The sequence below is a fragment of the Pelophylax lessonae genome (assembly GCF_965119305.1).
Source record: "Pelophylax lessonae genome assembly, chromosome: 3".
In the NCBI taxonomy this organism is placed as follows: Eukaryota; Metazoa; Chordata; class Amphibia; order Anura; family Ranidae; genus Pelophylax; species Pelophylax lessonae.
Window position 1 is genome coordinate 449019669 of NC_138770.1, and position 17300 is coordinate 449036968.

At 44.1% G+C, this 17300-nt stretch overlaps 1 protein-coding gene across 1 annotated transcript in view; it reads right to left on the minus strand.

Annotated features, from left to right (window-relative positions):
- Positions 1 to 5018: 5018 nt before the first annotated feature.
- The window catches only part of EZR (ezrin), a 144591-nt gene continuing 132309 nt past the window's right edge, over positions 5019 to 17300 (minus strand). Inside the window, exons 10-13 of the mRNA XM_082249572.1 lie at positions 15433 to 15593; positions 14855 to 14947; positions 12807 to 13070; positions 5019 to 5821 (exon numbers count right to left, since the gene is read on the minus strand). Coding sequence (XP_082105698.1) covers positions 5657 to 5821; positions 12807 to 13070; positions 14855 to 14947; positions 15433 to 15593 — 683 coding nt within the window. The 3' untranslated portion in view covers positions 5019 to 5656. The remainder of the gene's footprint in view (positions 5822 to 12806; positions 13071 to 14854; positions 14948 to 15432; positions 15594 to 17300) is intronic.

Consider the following 17300-nt stretch of genomic DNA (forward strand, 5'->3'; position numbering starts at 1 on the left):
GTGTGTAGGAGAAAAAAAGGGTAACTGCTCCTTTAAAAGCGCGGCGAGCGCAGCCCACCGCTCACACACACCTGCACAAGACGACCCCCACAGGGGAAAACTACAAACTTAGGCAAGGACACAGGACTAAGGAGGATAAAAACCTGGAGAGATCACTGCTGCTGCTGTATCGATCGGTGTGCCCAGGGAAAAGGAAGTGATGTACCAGAAGCCGCTCCTATAAAGCCTATGGAAGGCTACAAGAAAATGGCCGCCGGGGGAGGAGGTAAATGCAGTGCTACATGAGGCCGGAGTGATCGCCGCCAAAATGGCGGCGTTTTGGCGCCAAAACCGCCGCTCCCAGCTTATAGAAGCCCTCATAAGCCTGTAGTTAACATTAACATGGCGGACCGCAGCAGCGGCCGCCGCATGTTGCACAAACATGTACCACAGCATGCCCTACAACATATAGCATGTCACACAGAGAAAACACACAGTTGGTAACACAGAACAGTGTATCACAGCCCCCCTCCTTGCAGCCCACAGCAGCATCCAGACAGGGAGCCCCACAGTGTGAACAGACATGCAGGGTTACACAGTCCCAGACTGACACCCACTAAACAGACAGGTCCCCACACAGAGTACACTTACCTTCTGAATGGCGTGGGGAACCTGCACAAGCGATCAGGCCACTGCACATGTGACAGGGAAAGTCGCAGCCAGGACGCAGTAGAACTGCGGTGCGAAACCGCATGGCGTCCAGTGAGGTAGCCACCTCACCACAGCATCCCTGCAGCGAACAGGGATGGGTCGTTCACCAGTGCCAGGAAAAATACCTGACTGAACGCTCGATGGCAGGCTGGGAAGCCACTGGCCCACAACCTGCGATCAGGGGGGCCAGCCCGAGACCCAGCCCGCATGATCCTCTTCATCAGAAGAACTAACTAATGCTGACAAAAGTAACAGCTAGGTAAAGAGAGAGAAAAAAACTCAAATAAAATCAAAAAGAAGATAAAGGCTGAGACAAAATGCCCCAGCACAGAAAACAGCCAGCTAACTCCTAACAGCTAGTCAATGAAACTGAGGTATGGAACAGGAAGCAGGAGCGGGGGTAAAGTGGTTAAGGTGCCCATCTAATAGTTTTTTTAAACTATCGATGCTCCCTGCTGATACGACTGTTTGCGGAAGAGAATTCCACATCCTTACTGCTCTGACAGTAAAGAACCCCCTACGTACTTTAAGGTTAAACCGCCTTTCCTCTAGTTTTAGTGAGTGGCCAAGTTTGTTCCTTATGCTAGGGTCGCCAGTACAGTATTTGTACATTGATATTATATCCCCCCTTAATCGTCTCTTCTCCAGAGAGAATAAGTTCAGTGCTTGTAGTCTTTCCTCATAGCTGATGTCCTCCATTCCCCTAATTATTTTTGTTGCCCTTCTCTGGACTCTTTCCAGTTCCAGCACATCCTTCCTGAGGACCGGGGCCCAGAACTGGACAGCATACTCCAGATGTGGCCGGACCAGAGTCTTGTAGAGAGGGAGAATAATCTCTTTATTTCTGGAGTGAATCCCCTTTTTTATACATCCTAGTATTCTGTTGGCTTTGCTTGCAGCGGCTTGGCATTGCATCCCACTGCCAAGCCTGTTGTCTACCAGTACCCCCAGGTTCTTTTCCATCTTAGATTCACCCAGAGGTTCCCCCCCTAGTGAGTAGATTGCTTTCTGGTTTCTGCCACCCAAGTGCATTAGTTTACATTTTTCAACATTAAACCTCATCTGCCATGTAGTTGCCCACCCCATTATTTTGTTCAGGTCCGCTTGTAAGGTTTCCACATCCTGCATAGAAGATATTGGCATGCTTAGTTTAGTATCATCCGCAAATACTGAGATTGTACTAGATATCCCCTCCTCTAGATCATTTATGAATAAATTAAACAAGATTGGCCCCAGGACAGAACCCTGGGGGACCCCACTTTCCACACCCGCCCAATCCGAGTACTCCCCATTAATCACCACCCTTTGCACTCTCCCCTGAAGCCAGTTCTCTATCCAGGTATTCACTTTATGGTCCATACCTACCTTCCTTAGTTTGAACAGTAAGCGTTTGTGGGGAACTGTGTCAAAGGCCTTTGCAAAGTCCAGATACACCACATCCACAGGCTTACCTTTATCTAGGTGGCAGCTCACTTCATCATAGAAGGTTAATAGATTGGTTTGGCAAGAACGATTTTTCATGAATCCATGCTGATTACTACTAATAATACAATTTTCATTACTACAGTCTTGTATGTGGTCTCTTAACATCCTCTCCAAAATCTTGCAGACTACTGATGTTAGGCTGACCGGCCTATAGTTACCCGGGATATATCTCGGCCCTTTTTTAAATATTGGTACCACGTTGGCTTTTTTTCCAATCAGCTGGAACCATACCCGTCTGTACACTATCCTTAAAAATCATGAATAATGGTCTGGCAATCACCTGGCTGAGCTCTTTAAGAACCCTCGGGTGCAAGCCATCCGGTCCCGGTGATTTATTTATATTAAGTTTCTCTAGTTTCGTTTTAAGTCTATCTTCTGTTAGCCATGGCGGTACTTCCTGAGGTGTGTTGTTTAGTTTGGCCATACAAGCTGGGTTAGTGTAGCCCCTCAATTCTTTTGTGAAGACTGAAGAGAAGAAATTATTTAACACTACCGCCTTTTCCCTGTCCTCTGTGGCCAAATCTCCCTTGTCGTCTTTTATGGGGCCAATGTGTTTTGGCCTCGCTTTCTTATTTTATATATATATATATATATATATATATATATATATACATACTTAAAGAATTTCTTGGGGTTCTTTTTACTCTCTTCCGCTATATGTCTCTCGTGTTCTATTTTAGCCACCCTGATTTCGTCTTTACATTTCTTAGTAATGAACACAGGGATCCTGTGTTCCTCTTATTTAGGAACACAGGTCCCTGTGTTCATTCAGTAAATACATCCCCCCCGGTTAGATACCACCCCCTTGGGACACATTTAACCCTTTGATCACCCCTGGTGTTAACCCCTTCCCTGCCAGTGTCATTAGTACATTAACAGTAGTAATGTCAATGGTCCCCCCAAAAGGGTCAAAAATGTCAGCTAGGTGTCTGATCTGTGTGCTGCAAGGTCGCAGTCCCACTAAAAATTGCTGATCGCTACCATTACTAGCAAAAAAGTAAGTAAATAAATAAAAATGACAAATATTTCCCCTAGTTTGTAGACGCAATGACTTTTGCGCAAACCAATCAATATACACTTAGTGGGATTTTTTTTAATCAAAAATATGTAGCAGAATACAAATTGGCCTAAAATGATGAAAAATTTTTTTTTTTTTTTTTTTTTTATTGGGAATGTTATATAGCAGAAAGTAAAAGTTTTTTTTTTTCAGAATTGTTGCTCTTTTTTGTTTAGAGCGCAAAAAATAAAAATTGCACAGGTGATCAAATACCACCAAAAGAAAGCTCTATTAGTGGGGAAAAAAAGGACATCAATTTTATTAGGGTACATCATTGCAGGACCATGCATTTGTCAGTTAAAATAATGCAGTGCCGTATCGCAAACAAATGGCCTGGTCATTCTGGGGGAAAACCTTCTGGTCCAGAAGTGGTTAAAGGATGAGTTCACTCTGGGACTTCTGTCTAGATTCTTCCTCCATTACCACATAGTATCTGCTATTATAGTTATTGGGTGATTGGATCCTCTAAAATTTCAGGACAAAGGTGTTCGGAAAAATCTTAGTGGTTATCTGGGGAAATAAATGTGACATATTTATTAATGTTTGTTTTGTGCTGCACCATAGGAATTGGGGATAATGCAGAGGACCTTCCATTTTTCTATATTTCAAAACGTATCTCTTAACTGTGTACTCCTAACTGAGTGGAGATCATTAGAGATGTTTTGTTGTTTACCTCGAGCCAGGGAATGCCCAGAGGCTCTGTTTTGTACCACCTTTAAAACCATTAAAAAGAATTAAAAAAAAAAAAAAGTTCACGTTTCAAAAACAAAATAAATGCCCATATTTTTGCAGGTAACAAAAAAAAAACGGTGGGTGCATTGTCAGACTTTAGCACAGTCTTGATCTAGCTTTGTGCCCATATTCCCGTTTAGGCTTTTAGTTACAAAGCTAGAGGAAGAATGAATGGACAATGAGCGTGCTAAGCAGCACACCCACAACCCATTCAAACTACAAGTACATCTGCTATGGTGGGAGAAAGTATTTGTAGTTTTTTTTATTCACAGAACACTGAGTGAATGATGCTGCTGTGTGGTTAGAGCCCTGCAGAGCTGTGCTGTTTTCAAAATGTGACAGTGGTTGCGGGGAGAAGATCCTCCACCCGCTGTCACAGAGAGGGGAAAACTGGTGGTGGGAGGCCGATGCATAGGAGCATGTTACATCCTAAACATGGGTGTAACATGTAACATGCTCCTAAAGGTAAACTTATCCATTAAAACCTTGGATGTAGTGGCTGCATTATTTTTACTTTCTTAAGGCTTTTTCCCCTTTCATTTTTACTTGCCAGTAACATTTCCCAGTCTTAGGGCGACAATGTTCACTTATGGTACAGTATCTATACAGGAGTGTTGTTGTCACCCTAGGCAGCTGTCCTGATTTTGTGGAATACAAACCTCTCCACCTCTCCATGATATAAAAATTCTGGTTCTGCAGTCCTCAGAGATAGCTGGAAACAATGTAACTGATACCAGTGCAGCAGACGTAGAGAGCACAAGAAGTTATCAGCTGATAAGATTTCTGGCAGAATCAACAAGTATTTTTTTTAACAAAACAAAATAACAAAATGCATTCAATTAAATATTTGCCAGACCAAGGTAAGTTAAATGTTAGGTATAAAAACCTTTTAAGCATATTTTTTTTTTTTTTGCTTTTTATACTGTGTATATTTAGATTAGATATTTGTCGTGTTCATGGCAAATTATTGCTGCAATACTTTTGGAAACTATTGCACTATACTCACAAATAAACAAGTGACAATTCAAAGGTACCACAATGCCTTAATAATAAATTCATTGACATAGCTTTACTTTATTTTTTTAAATGTTTTAACACTCAAAAATTTGATCTGGCTTATATGTTAACCATCAAGGCTAAATACATATTTTTGTAAGCAGTGAAAAATTACACAGAAAATATATGGCACAGTATTCACCCAAGAAATCTTTAATCAAAGGCATACACCAATGCGATTTACAGTGAAAAAAAAATAAAAACAAAATGACCCTTCTGCATCAGTGTATACAATCTGGCGCCAAACAGCTGACTTTAATGGAAAAAAATATATTTTGCTCCAAAGTCAAAGAACAAAGAACCTTTTGGCACCACAATTTCAACTGTTAATTATTAAGCTTGATAAACATAATCTCTAATAAACTATTTACTTAAATAATTGCATGGTGCAAAAATGAGCTGCGGTTGCCTGTGGCAACCGTAAAGCATTTTGGCCCCCTTTATAGAAAACTTATTTTTGCTACAATGCTTTCGGCATGTAGCTGTCTAAATTTCATAAAGTGGAGAATAAACAATATTTTCAAGCTGTTTTTCCTGCTTTTGTTGCCATTTAACAACAACTATACATTATTATTCAAAAAGCCTTCAAAAGATTCTTGAAGGAGATACAATGTGTTTTCTGACACTGGACGTCCATTACATAGCTTCAAACTCATCGATTCTCTGTTTTGTGTTGCCCTGTCGGATTTGCCGAAGCGTCTTGTACTTGTCACGGCCCGCTTGCCTGTTCTCTGTGTGCAACAAGTCGTTGTGAGTTTTCTTGGTTTCATCTCGTGCTTGAGACAATTCACTTGTCAAAGCCTATAATAAAAAAGACAAATAATTGTATTTCACCTAAAAAAAAAAATGGGATATTTGACCTACCCTAAAATCCATTTCTCTGATGTTCATTGAAGGATACAGCTCCTGGTATTCATAACCATTGGGTTACTCTGCCCTCTACAGGATTCGGATACTAAGTAGAAAAAAATTCTGGCTACACCCATGGGCAGTCCCAGGGGGTATACTTCCTTTCTCAGCTTTAGCCACCCAGTTTTGTAACAAGCAGTGTCAAGAGAATAATACCTCCACAGAGGGGTGTGTCCGTCAATGAACATCAGAGAAATGGATTTTATGATCAAAAATCCCATTTTCTCTTTTGTTCATTGACGGATACAGCTTCTGGTATTCATAACCATTGGGAAGTCCCAAAGCAGTGTTAAACATGAGGGGTGGGAACAACCAACAAATTCCCAAGGCTAAACATTAGCCAACCAGGCAACAGGGTTTCAACCAAACAACCGGAGCCCACCTGAAAAAACATTACACCCTCAATGAGGATCAGCTCCTCTTAAACAACAGCCTACAAAACCTTGCGGCCAAAGGCAGCATTGGCAGATGCCAACACATCCACTTATATAAATCTTTGTAAAAGTGTGCACCGACGACCAGGTTGCCGCCTTGCAAACCTGTGTCACTGATGCCTGAAGAGGGAAGGCCCAAGTATAGTGCGCCTTGACAGGGAAAGGAGCAACCTGACCCCTGATGGAATAGGCCTGAACCACCGTCTGTGTGATCCATGTGGAAATGGTTGCAGAGGAAGCGGACAACCCTTTTTGAGGTCCATCCATGAGCACAAACAGAGTCTGACTTCCTGAAAGACTCCGTAGCTGCCAAGTACACACTAATTGCCAGGAACAACTCCAAGGCATTCAAGGCAATTTCCTTCGGATGTTTAGGCCTGGGACACAGGGATGGCAACACAATGTTTTCATTCAAATGAAAGTCAGACAACCTTCGGAAGGAACGACGGACAGGGGTGAAGAACCACCTGCTGAACGATAGGATAGGTAAACAACAGGATAACGCCACCAGTTCCGACACCCTGCGTGCAGAAGTGATAGCCACTAAAAAGGCCACCTTCTGCGACAACGTAAGCACCAAATTAAGATTCCAAGGCAGCAACAGGGCCCACACTGGAGGAACCCAATATCAGACACCCTGAAGAAAGGTACGCACCAGGGAGTGTGTGGCCAAAGGTCGTTGGAAGAAGACCACCAAGGCCGACACCTGGCCCTTAATGGTACTCAAGGCCAATTTCTGTTCAACCCCCCATTGAAGGAAGGTTAAGACCCGAACCACTGAGAAGGAGCGAGGAGGAACGAACCCCAAGAGACTCACACCACACAATGTATGTCTTGCACGTACGATGGTAGATCTTCCTAGAAGAAGATTTTATAGCTTTTAACAGGGTAGGAATCGCCGACTCCGATAAACCCCTTTCCTTCAGCACCTGGCGTTTAACAGCCAAGCCGTCAAAGCCAGTGACTGTAAAGCAGGATGGAAGATCGGCCCTTGGGACAGAAGATCCTCCCCGAGAGGAAGCTCCTAAGGAACATCGGCGACCAGCCGCACCAGATCGGCTTACCAAGCCTGGCGAGGCCAGCCCGAAGCCACTAAGATGACCGGAATCTCTTCTGCCTCGATCCTGCATAGAAGTCTGGGCAGAAGCTTGAGAGGAGGGAAGGTGTAAATCAGCCGATACTGACCCAACGGGGGCCACCAGCATGTCTGTGGTGTCCGCCAGAGGATCCCTTGACCTAGCTACAAAACTTTGAGGCATACAGGGACCCAGGATTGGGAGACCAGGCCTCAAGGACAGATCCAGGCAGGCCGGAGGGCCCTGACAGGAGCCCCCACCAGGTACAAACCCCCCCCCCCCCCCGCATAGTCAATCGTCCGGTCGGCGGCGGTCAGAAAAGTGGCCAGACCACTCACACAGCCTCAGCGTATGCGGAAGGGTGGGGGCAGGATGTGGGACTCGGCAAGGAGGGGGTGCCTGCGGGAAGGAGGGGATCCCGGGGGTCCGATTGTCCCAAGGAGGGGCCCACCTCCACCCCAAAACCCTCCAGGGGGAGAGGGGGGACAGCTACTCACCACACCAGGAACCAGGCAGGCACCGCTCCAGACAGAACCCCTCCTTATCAAAATGGGGGCTGTCGGCAAGGAGGTACAGTGCGAATCAGGCCGAGACCCGGTCGTATGCAAACTCGCGGGGCGTTCAACTCGCAGGCCAGCCCCCGTTCAATGGGGCTATGTCGCGGCCGACCTAGAGCGGAGCTGAGGTCTGTGTGCGCTTGCTGGCCAGACTGGGGTGCCCACTGGATCTAGTTATCCAGCCCGTCGCCCAGTCTGGCAGTTGACTGTAGATCCCACAGGAAAAATCCAGAAGAAAAAGTTGCTATAGCAGAGAGAGGGAGTTTAACCCTTGGGACTGCCCATGGGTGTAGCCAGAATTTTTTTCTGCCTAGTGTCCTACTCCTGTAGGGGGCAGTATAACCCAATGGTTATGAATACCAGGAGCTGCGTCTGTCAATGAATGAAAGAGAACAAACTTTGATGGCCAAAACACACTTTTATAGTGCCATTCCTTTGTAGTGTTAGCATGCAGCACAAAGCATGGTAACACACTACTGTGTGTTGTGCTGCGCTGTGTAACAAAATTTGCTGCATATCGATTTTTTTTGTCCACTGTTGTGCATGTGCCTATTTACAATGAATACACTACCTTAACACAGCACACATGATGCGGCAAACACACATTAAAACTTGTGCTTTAACACACATGTACATCAAAGAATGTATGTATTAAGAACTCTACAGTTATAGCAGTTATAGCCTAAATTATAGAGTAAGCTATTTCAACTTGTGTACAGCTTTCTTGTATTTTATGGAAAGTATGAATTCTAAGGGGAAGCAACAAAATTAAATGTGGAAAGCAACAAAATAGGCAGTCACATTAAAAGACTATATATTTCCTTAAAACAGGGGTCTAAAAGGTTAAGGGTAGCTCGCAAACATGTCCCAGTGGTGTCGACCCGGTCTTCCACTGAAAGCGCCAGAGCAGCGCAGGCGCACGCTCACCCTATCCTAGCCAGCAGAGGGAGCCCCCACCCCTTGCATACGTACGGCTGCAGGGTGGAGAAAGCCTCCGGAATAGCTTGGGCGGGTTCGGGCTTCTCCGAACATCCCAGAGCTCTTCCTCCTCCATGCTCATCCCTACCGGCCCTCCTCCCCGATCCAAGGGGCTTGTGGGTGATGTCAGGTGGGAATGCAACATAGGATTACTGCCAGGAATCAGAGCCAGGACATGTGGGTTTGCCACTGCACCACTCTGCATTAAAAAACAACATCTGTGCCCTTCTAACACCCCCAGCCCTCCAGCATCATGCACACCTGATGCCCAGCACCATGCCCTTCTGACACCTAGTGCCATACCCCCTTGATCCCCAGTGTCATGCCCTCCTGACACCCCAACGCTATGCCTTCCTGACACCCCAACGCCATGCCCTCCTGACCCCCAGCAACATGCCCTCCTGACACCCTAACGCTATGCCATCCTGACCCTCCGCATCAAGCCCTCCTGACACCCAGCACTGTGCCTCCCTGACACCCCAGTCCTCCTGATCCTCCAGTACCAAGCCCTCCTGACACCCCAGCCCTCCTGATCCCCCCAATGCCATACCCTTCTCCTTCTGTCCCCCCCCCAGTGCCATGCCCTCTTGAAACTCGCGCCATCCTGAACCCCCCTTCACCTTGCCCTCTTGACACCAGCCCTAAATCCTACTAACCTCAGTACGCTGCCCTACATCCTACTGACCTCTGTACACTGCCCCACATCTTACTTACCTCTGTACTTTGCCCTACATCCTACTGACCTCTGTACGCTGCCCTACCTACTACTGATCTCTGTACGCTGCCCTACCTACTACTGACCTCTGTATGCTGCCCTACATCCTACTTACCTCTGCACCCTGCCCTACCTACTGCTGATCTCTGTACGCTCTCCTACCTACTACTGACCTCTGTACACTGCCTTACATCCTAATGACCTCTGTACGCTGCCCTACATCCTACCGACCTCTGTACGCTGCCTGACCTACTACTGACCTCTGTACGCTGCCCTACCTACTACTGACCTCTGTACGCTGCCCTACATCCTACTGACCTCTGGACACTGCCTTACATCCTACTGACCTCTGTACGCTTGTCCTACATCCTACTGACCTCTGTACGCTGCCCTACCTACTACTGACCTCTATACGCTGCCCTATATCTTACTGACCTCTGTACAGTGCCCTACATCTTGCTGACCTCTATATACTGCCCTACATCCTACTGACCTCTGTACGCTGCCCTACAATCTACTGACCTTTGTACACTGCCCTACATACTACTGATCTCTCTACGCTGCCCTACATCTTACTGACCTCTGTACCCTGCCCTACCTACTACTGATCTCTGTACGCTCTCCTACCTACTACTGATCTCTGTATGCTCTCCTACCTACTACTGACCTCTGTACACTGCCTTACATTCTACTGACCTCTGTACGCTGCCCTACATCCTACTGACCTCTGTACGCTGCCCTACCTACTACTGACCTCTGTACGCTGCCCTACCTACTACTGACCTCTGTACGCTGCCCTACATCCTACTGACCTCTGTACACTGCCTTACATCCTACTGACCTCTGTACGCTTGTCCTACATCCTACTGACCTCTGTACGCTTGTCCTACATCCTACTGACCTCTGTACACTGCCCTACCTACTACTGACCTCTATACGCTGCCCTATATCTTACTGACCTCTGTACACTGCCCTACATCTTACTGACCTCTGTACACTGCCCTACATCTTACTGACCTCTGTACACTGCCCTACATCCTACTGACCTCTGTACGCTGCCCTACAATCCACTGACCTCTGTACACTGCCCTACATACTACTGACCTCTCTACGCTGCTCTACATCCTACTGACCTCTCTACGCTGCCCTACATACTACTGACCTCTGTACACTGCCCTAATTACTACTGAGCCTTGGAAACTGCCCTGCATAGTACTGACCTTTGTACACTGCCCTACATCCTACTGACCTCTGTACACTTCCCTACATACTACTGACCTTTGTATACTGCCCTACATCCTACTGACCTCGGTACACTGCTCTACCTATTACTGAGCCCTGGAAACTGCCCTACATCCTACTTACATTGGCCAGAAATCTGAGCAGATAGCTAGGCCTGAAACTAGTCAAGAAAATCAGCCTACAGTACCAGATGTTCTGCGTTCATGATAGACTCTGGCATCAGACTTGTGTGGGTGACCAATTACTCCCTAGACATTGAATAAAAATGTGGCTGAAAGTGAATGCCAAGTTTCTCACTGAAGCTAACTTTTAACCACTTTCAGATTGCTCATGTTGCTGCTACTGCAGCACAGTGGCATCCCTGGGTCCAGCGACCTAGACCTACGTCGCTGGATTCCTGCCTGTCTCAGAGCCGTGCGCGCGCCGCCAGAGGCTTGCTGCCTCTGTGTTTAGACACAGCAGGAGTCGGGCCTGGGGAGGAGAGATGGCGATCACCGTCTCTCTTCCCCGATCGTCTGGGAAAGAGTGAGAAAATCTGCCTGCTTGTGTAAACAAAGCAGGCGGATCTTCTCTGTGACAGACAGGGACAGATCACAGGATTCAGCATAGCTGAACCAGCGATCTCTGTCACAGAACCCCCTTGTGCATGAGGCACACATTTAACCCCTTAATCACCAACAGTGTTAACCCCTTCCCTGCCAGTGTATTATTACAGAAACAGTGCATATTTTTAGCACTGATTACTGTATTAATGTCACTGGTCCCCCCAAAAGTGTCAAAAATGTCAGTTAGGGGTCCGATCTGTCACAGTCCCACAAAAAATCGCAGATCGCCGCCATTACTAGTAAAAAAAAACAATAAAAATTTCAAATCTTTGCCGTAGTTAGTAACTTTTGTGCAAACCAATCAAAATATTTTTTTTTTTAACCAAAAATATGTAGCTGAAAACAAATTGGCCTAAAATGTTAAAAAATTTTGATTTGTAAATTTTTTTTGGGAATGTTGTATATCAGAATGTGAAAAATATTGTTTTTTTTTTTTTCAAAATTGTCGCTCTTTTTTCAAAAATTAAAAATCGCACAGGAGATCAAATACCACCGAAAGAAAGCTCTATTTGTGGGGGAAAAAAAGGACATACATTTCATTTGGGTAAAGCTTTGCACGACCACGCAATTGTCCGTGCAATTAACGCAGTGCCGAATCGCAAAATATGGCCTGGTCAGGAAGGGGGTAAAATCTTCCAGTCTTAAAGTGGTTAAAAATACGGTCATTGAGATTTTTTTTTTTTTTTCAAAGACATGTAGCTAACTACATTTTGGCCTAAATATATGACAAAAATTGAACACATTGGATATTTTTTAACCGTCAAATAAGAAAATGTAAATTTTTCGCTTTTTTTATTAATATCGCAAAAAATAAAAAGCGCAGAGGTGATCAAATACCACCAAAAGAAAGCTCTGTAGGACATACATTTTGTTTGTGTACAGCATTGCATGACTGCGCAATTGTCAGTTAAAACCGCGCAGTGCCAAGTTGAAAAAAGTGGCCTGGTCATTAAGCAGCCAAATCCTCCGGGGCTAAAGTGGTTAAGGTAGCAAAGTTTAGATTTTTACAGTGACATTATTTTTAGTTGTTTTTTCAAAGTTTTCTTCAGGCTGTCTTTACTTTTTATTTGGGTTTGGTAGTTCATTTCTTTAAAAAAAAAAAAGGGGGGGGGGGGCGCGAGTACTGCACCCGGTGATCTTTTGTTGTCTTTGATCTCTTCAGTGTTATCCAAGTAGATCTCCAATGAACAATGAACCCCCTGACTATTACTACAGTAGTATATTTTAATTTTAAGCAAAACAAAAAAACCAGTGCAAATTATATTCTTACCAGTAGCTGCCTCTGTACACGTTCATTTTTCTCTGCTTCTGTAATGCGCGACTCCTCTTTACGGTCATCGTGAAAGTTGTCATATGTGAATTCTGCACTGAACTCCACTCCATCCTCTGGAAGGTGCTCATTCACGTACTCCCTGATGGGCACATTGATGGGCACATATGCAGGTGGAGGTGGAGGAGGGGGCAGTGGAGGGGTGCTCATGACTATTTGCAGCTCTTCCTTAGTTCTCAGGAGGTCACTCTGTGCTTCCCTTGCCTGTTTGCCAAGAAAAGAAAACATTAATTATAGTGCACCTCAACCAAAGCACACCTAATAAAAAAACATTGGAGACTTATGTGAAGATAGAAACATAGAAGTAAAGGATCAGAATGTAACCAGAACAGCAATCTATATATGTCACTATATTACCAAAGATATGGATTGCCAGAGCCTTTCCACATGCCAAAACACATGCCAAGATACACGTGCATCAAAGATATACAGGAAAATTTGTATTAAATGTACTGTACATACTGCCTATAGCAACCACAGTTAGATTTAAAAGAGAATAAGAAAATATGTGAAGTGATCCCTTGCAACCAATCAGATACAATTTTTTAGCCGACTTCACTGAAGTGTTATAGTTTATTGCATATTCACATTCTAATTTCTAAATCGATTAAATAAGTCCATCTTCAGACACTTGAAGAGGAGGCAGGATTAAATGATCTTAGCAACATTTTGCACTTTTGCAGCAGCTTTCTAAATCAACAGCAATAATTTTAAAGCTTATCCTAAAATGCCAAACATATGTATGTTTTAATATAGCTATGTGGAACTGATTTTTGAAAACACCTGGTAAATTTAGTAAAATGACTAACATGGGTTATATTGCCAATGTTTATAGTGTAAACCACGTACAAATGTTGTGCTTTTATTTTTTGGAAACACGTACTGTAAGTCTAACAGGTGTTTGAAATGTGGTATAATTACCAAATGACCAGGTAAAATAGTAAAAACTATAGCAGAGTAAACACCTAAAAAAGCAAAAGCTTACTACCTTGCATTGGCCATTTCCCCCTCCCTCCTTTCGTTTCTCTTCTCCTCTACCCCCTTTTTCTTTCTTTCTTTCACTAAGGCTCGGTTCACACATATGCGATGCGGGAACTCTGCAAATCCACTGCGGGTTCCTGCATCACATTTAAATTGCAGGCAGTTCACACTGCCATATGCAAATCGCTGGGGGTGTCAATACAAAGTTAACGGCCCCCCAGATCAGCTCGCATATCGCAGTGTGAACTGACAGTTTGGACATGAATCGGATTGCATTGGTGTGAACCACCATGCGACCCGATTCTGCTGCGGACCCAAAAAAGGGTCCTGTGCTTGTTCAGTATGAATCAGATGCAAATTCGGCCATACAATCTGTATGGCTGAATACGCATTGCACAGACATCGCATGTGATTTTGAGAGCAGTGCGCTCCGAATCACATGCAATGTCTGTCATAGCTATAGTGTGAACAGGGGCTAATTTCAGTATTCTTTTCTCCTCAGGTTGCCCCATTTTTGGGGTCACCGTTTAGGGATATCACCCTGGGTGTAGAGGTGGTTATGCTACTGGACACCCACATATGAAGACTCTGCCTTCCCTATATTATTTATAGGAACCCTATTGTTTTCTGTATGCCTAGTTTATATTACCATACCCAGTATGTACTTTGTTGGTTTCTAAAAAAAGGATTGCTGTCCGTTCTCTTTCTTTTTTATGTTCTGACTAAAATGTTCTGCTTATTACCATCCTTAAAGTATATCACCTATATGTGTGGGTGTGCATGAGTTTCCCTTCTGTTGATATGTTTGTACATTTTGGTTCGTCATGGATATTATTCTTTTGTACCTCAATATTTTGAAAACTTAATAAAAAGAGATTAAACCTAAATAAGCACAAGGTATTATTATTACTATACAGAATATTATTATAAGAATACACAGATTCCTGTATTCAAAACCATTTGTTAGAAATGTTTAGTAAGACATAAAAGAAAGTGTGAGTACATACCCTTAACTGCCATTCGCCCACCTCATCTTCTTTGGCTCTCTTTGCTTCCTCCAGAAGGGTAATTCTATTTGTATACTCCGCAAGCTCTAAGGCCTATGGGAGAAGAACAAATGTGAGGAAATAGAATTTTGTGTTTTAGGCCAGATGCAGATTTTTTTCATAATATGAACACATACATTCATAGACATTTTTCACAAACTTTATGTTCATACATTTAAAGACATGTAGAATAAAAAAGCACAATCTGAGTGTCAGGATCATTTTTGTGTCCTCATATTCTCACGGTTGTAATATCCTGTACTGTTATTTTGTAGGGCCCCAGAACAATGACAACACAGGGCTCAACTACAGAACAGGTGTGCACTCCATCTCAGCAAATTCTCATAGTGCCCTCTAGGTGGCAGCAAATTCTCAAAATGCAAGGCTAGGTGGAGTAACTCCTCTAAAGGGAATATGAGGACATTGAGCACTCTGTAAGAAGCTGAGCACTCTGTAAGAAGCTGGGTGTTTGCAGATAGATGAAGTGCTACAAAGAACAATAGAAGTAAAAAAGAAGCATAAAGAAATGGGGGTCTCACCAGCTGCTCCTGGCTCTTCATCTGATCAACAGCTTGTCTCTCCAGCTCTTCTTTGGCATGGAGAGCAGCAATGCGTTCTGCCTCCAATCTTTCTGCTTCTAACTGAGCTCTTTTCCTCTCTTCTTCCAGCTCATGGGCTTTTCTTATCTGTTCAGATAATTCTGTTTAACAGAAGTACAAACTGTATTGGTAAGGGTGTATTCAATCAGTGCAGATGTGAGAAAGAACTTGCATTTTCTGATAGACTGAGCCAGTCTATAACATATCACTCTGAAAAGCCCATTTTACAAGTTCTGCAACAGATAATCCAAAGCATCAAGGTAGTGTTGGGGAGTTTTGCACATTGCTTCAGTTAGGCTACAGGCCTGATGGTTATAGTCTGTTGCCCTCAGCTCTTCCAAACGTGTAGAGTAATGCCCCGTACACACGTGCAGATTGTCGGCCGAAAAGATTCGGCCGACGACCGATCTGCCGATTTTCGGCTTGTTAGTATGATGCTTCCGACAGCGCACTTTCGGCCGAAAAGAATCTGTCGTGCAAGCATTAAAATTTTTGTATGCCGACACCAGAGCGGCCGATTGTTCGCCAGTCAATACAGAATTCGGCCGACAGACAGCAGATTTGCAAGACTGGGCATGCTCAGAGAAGAAAAAACACAGGGAAAGTTAACCATCACATGACATCACTTCTGCAGTCAGCTGTAGTCGGCGGACAAAATTCTTGTGCAGTCTTTTGCACTTTTCAACAGACACGACAGCCCGGGGACAAAAGATGGCCGATCGTTCGGCCGACGATCTGCACGTGTGTACGAGGCATTATTAAAAAAGAATGTGTAGACATGTGAAAGGTAGTTTGTTATGTGGGAACAAGCAAGAAAGACTCTGAGTTACATTTCTCACAGTGAGCTTGTTTTGGCTAAGCAATGAGATGGTCTTCTGGAAATTCACAAGAGTTTGGATCTCCAGAGGGTTACAGAAGTGTGTTTGTCTGGTATTAATGATGGTAATGTTTTGATTGTTTAACTTCTTTGCATAAATGGTCAAAATGGTATACCTTTTAACTTACACACCTGTATGACAAGCTGTGTCTTCTTGAATCAGACAGCTTTACAGGATTTGAATAAGTCAGTGAGAAACATGTTTATTTACTTTTAAAAACTGGAATAGAGACGCTTAAAAAAAAAATAGGGGAAAGGAGGTGTCTGTGTTACAGGTTAGCTGCTTTGTTCACTGCAATCTGGCTGGTCACTGTTTGCAATAATAATTATTTTATTTTCTCTTGTTTTTAGGGTGGGTGTCCAGTATAAATTAAAAAAAAAAAGGATTAGGAGGATTAACCACTTTAAGACCGGAAGGATGTACGAGCCACCCTGCCGCAGTAAATAGGAGGCAGATGGTCGGGAACTGGTTAAGTACCGGTTCAAACATATGTGATGCGGGAACCCTGAGAATCCACTGCGGGTTCCCGCATCGCACTCGACTCACAGGCAGTTCACACTCTGGGGGTGTCAATACTTTGGTCCGAATGCAATGAAAATTTAGCCATACAATCTGCATGGCTGAATTCGCAAAGCATAGACATCTCATGTGATTTGCAGAGCAGTGCGCTGCGAATCCCATGCAATGTCTGACATCACATATGTGTGAACCGGCACTAACTTAGAATGCAATGACAAGGCCACCTGTAGGATCTTCTGACCGAGCCTAGCGTCTGCCGATGCCTGAACATCTACCTGGTAAAAATTAGCAAATGTATGAGCAGAAGACCAGGCGACAGCCTGGGAAACTTAGGCTGAATATTGAAGAAGCCTTCAGGAAACCAAACAAAGCATTTAGAATAACAAATCAATCCAGTCCCAAGATTCAGAT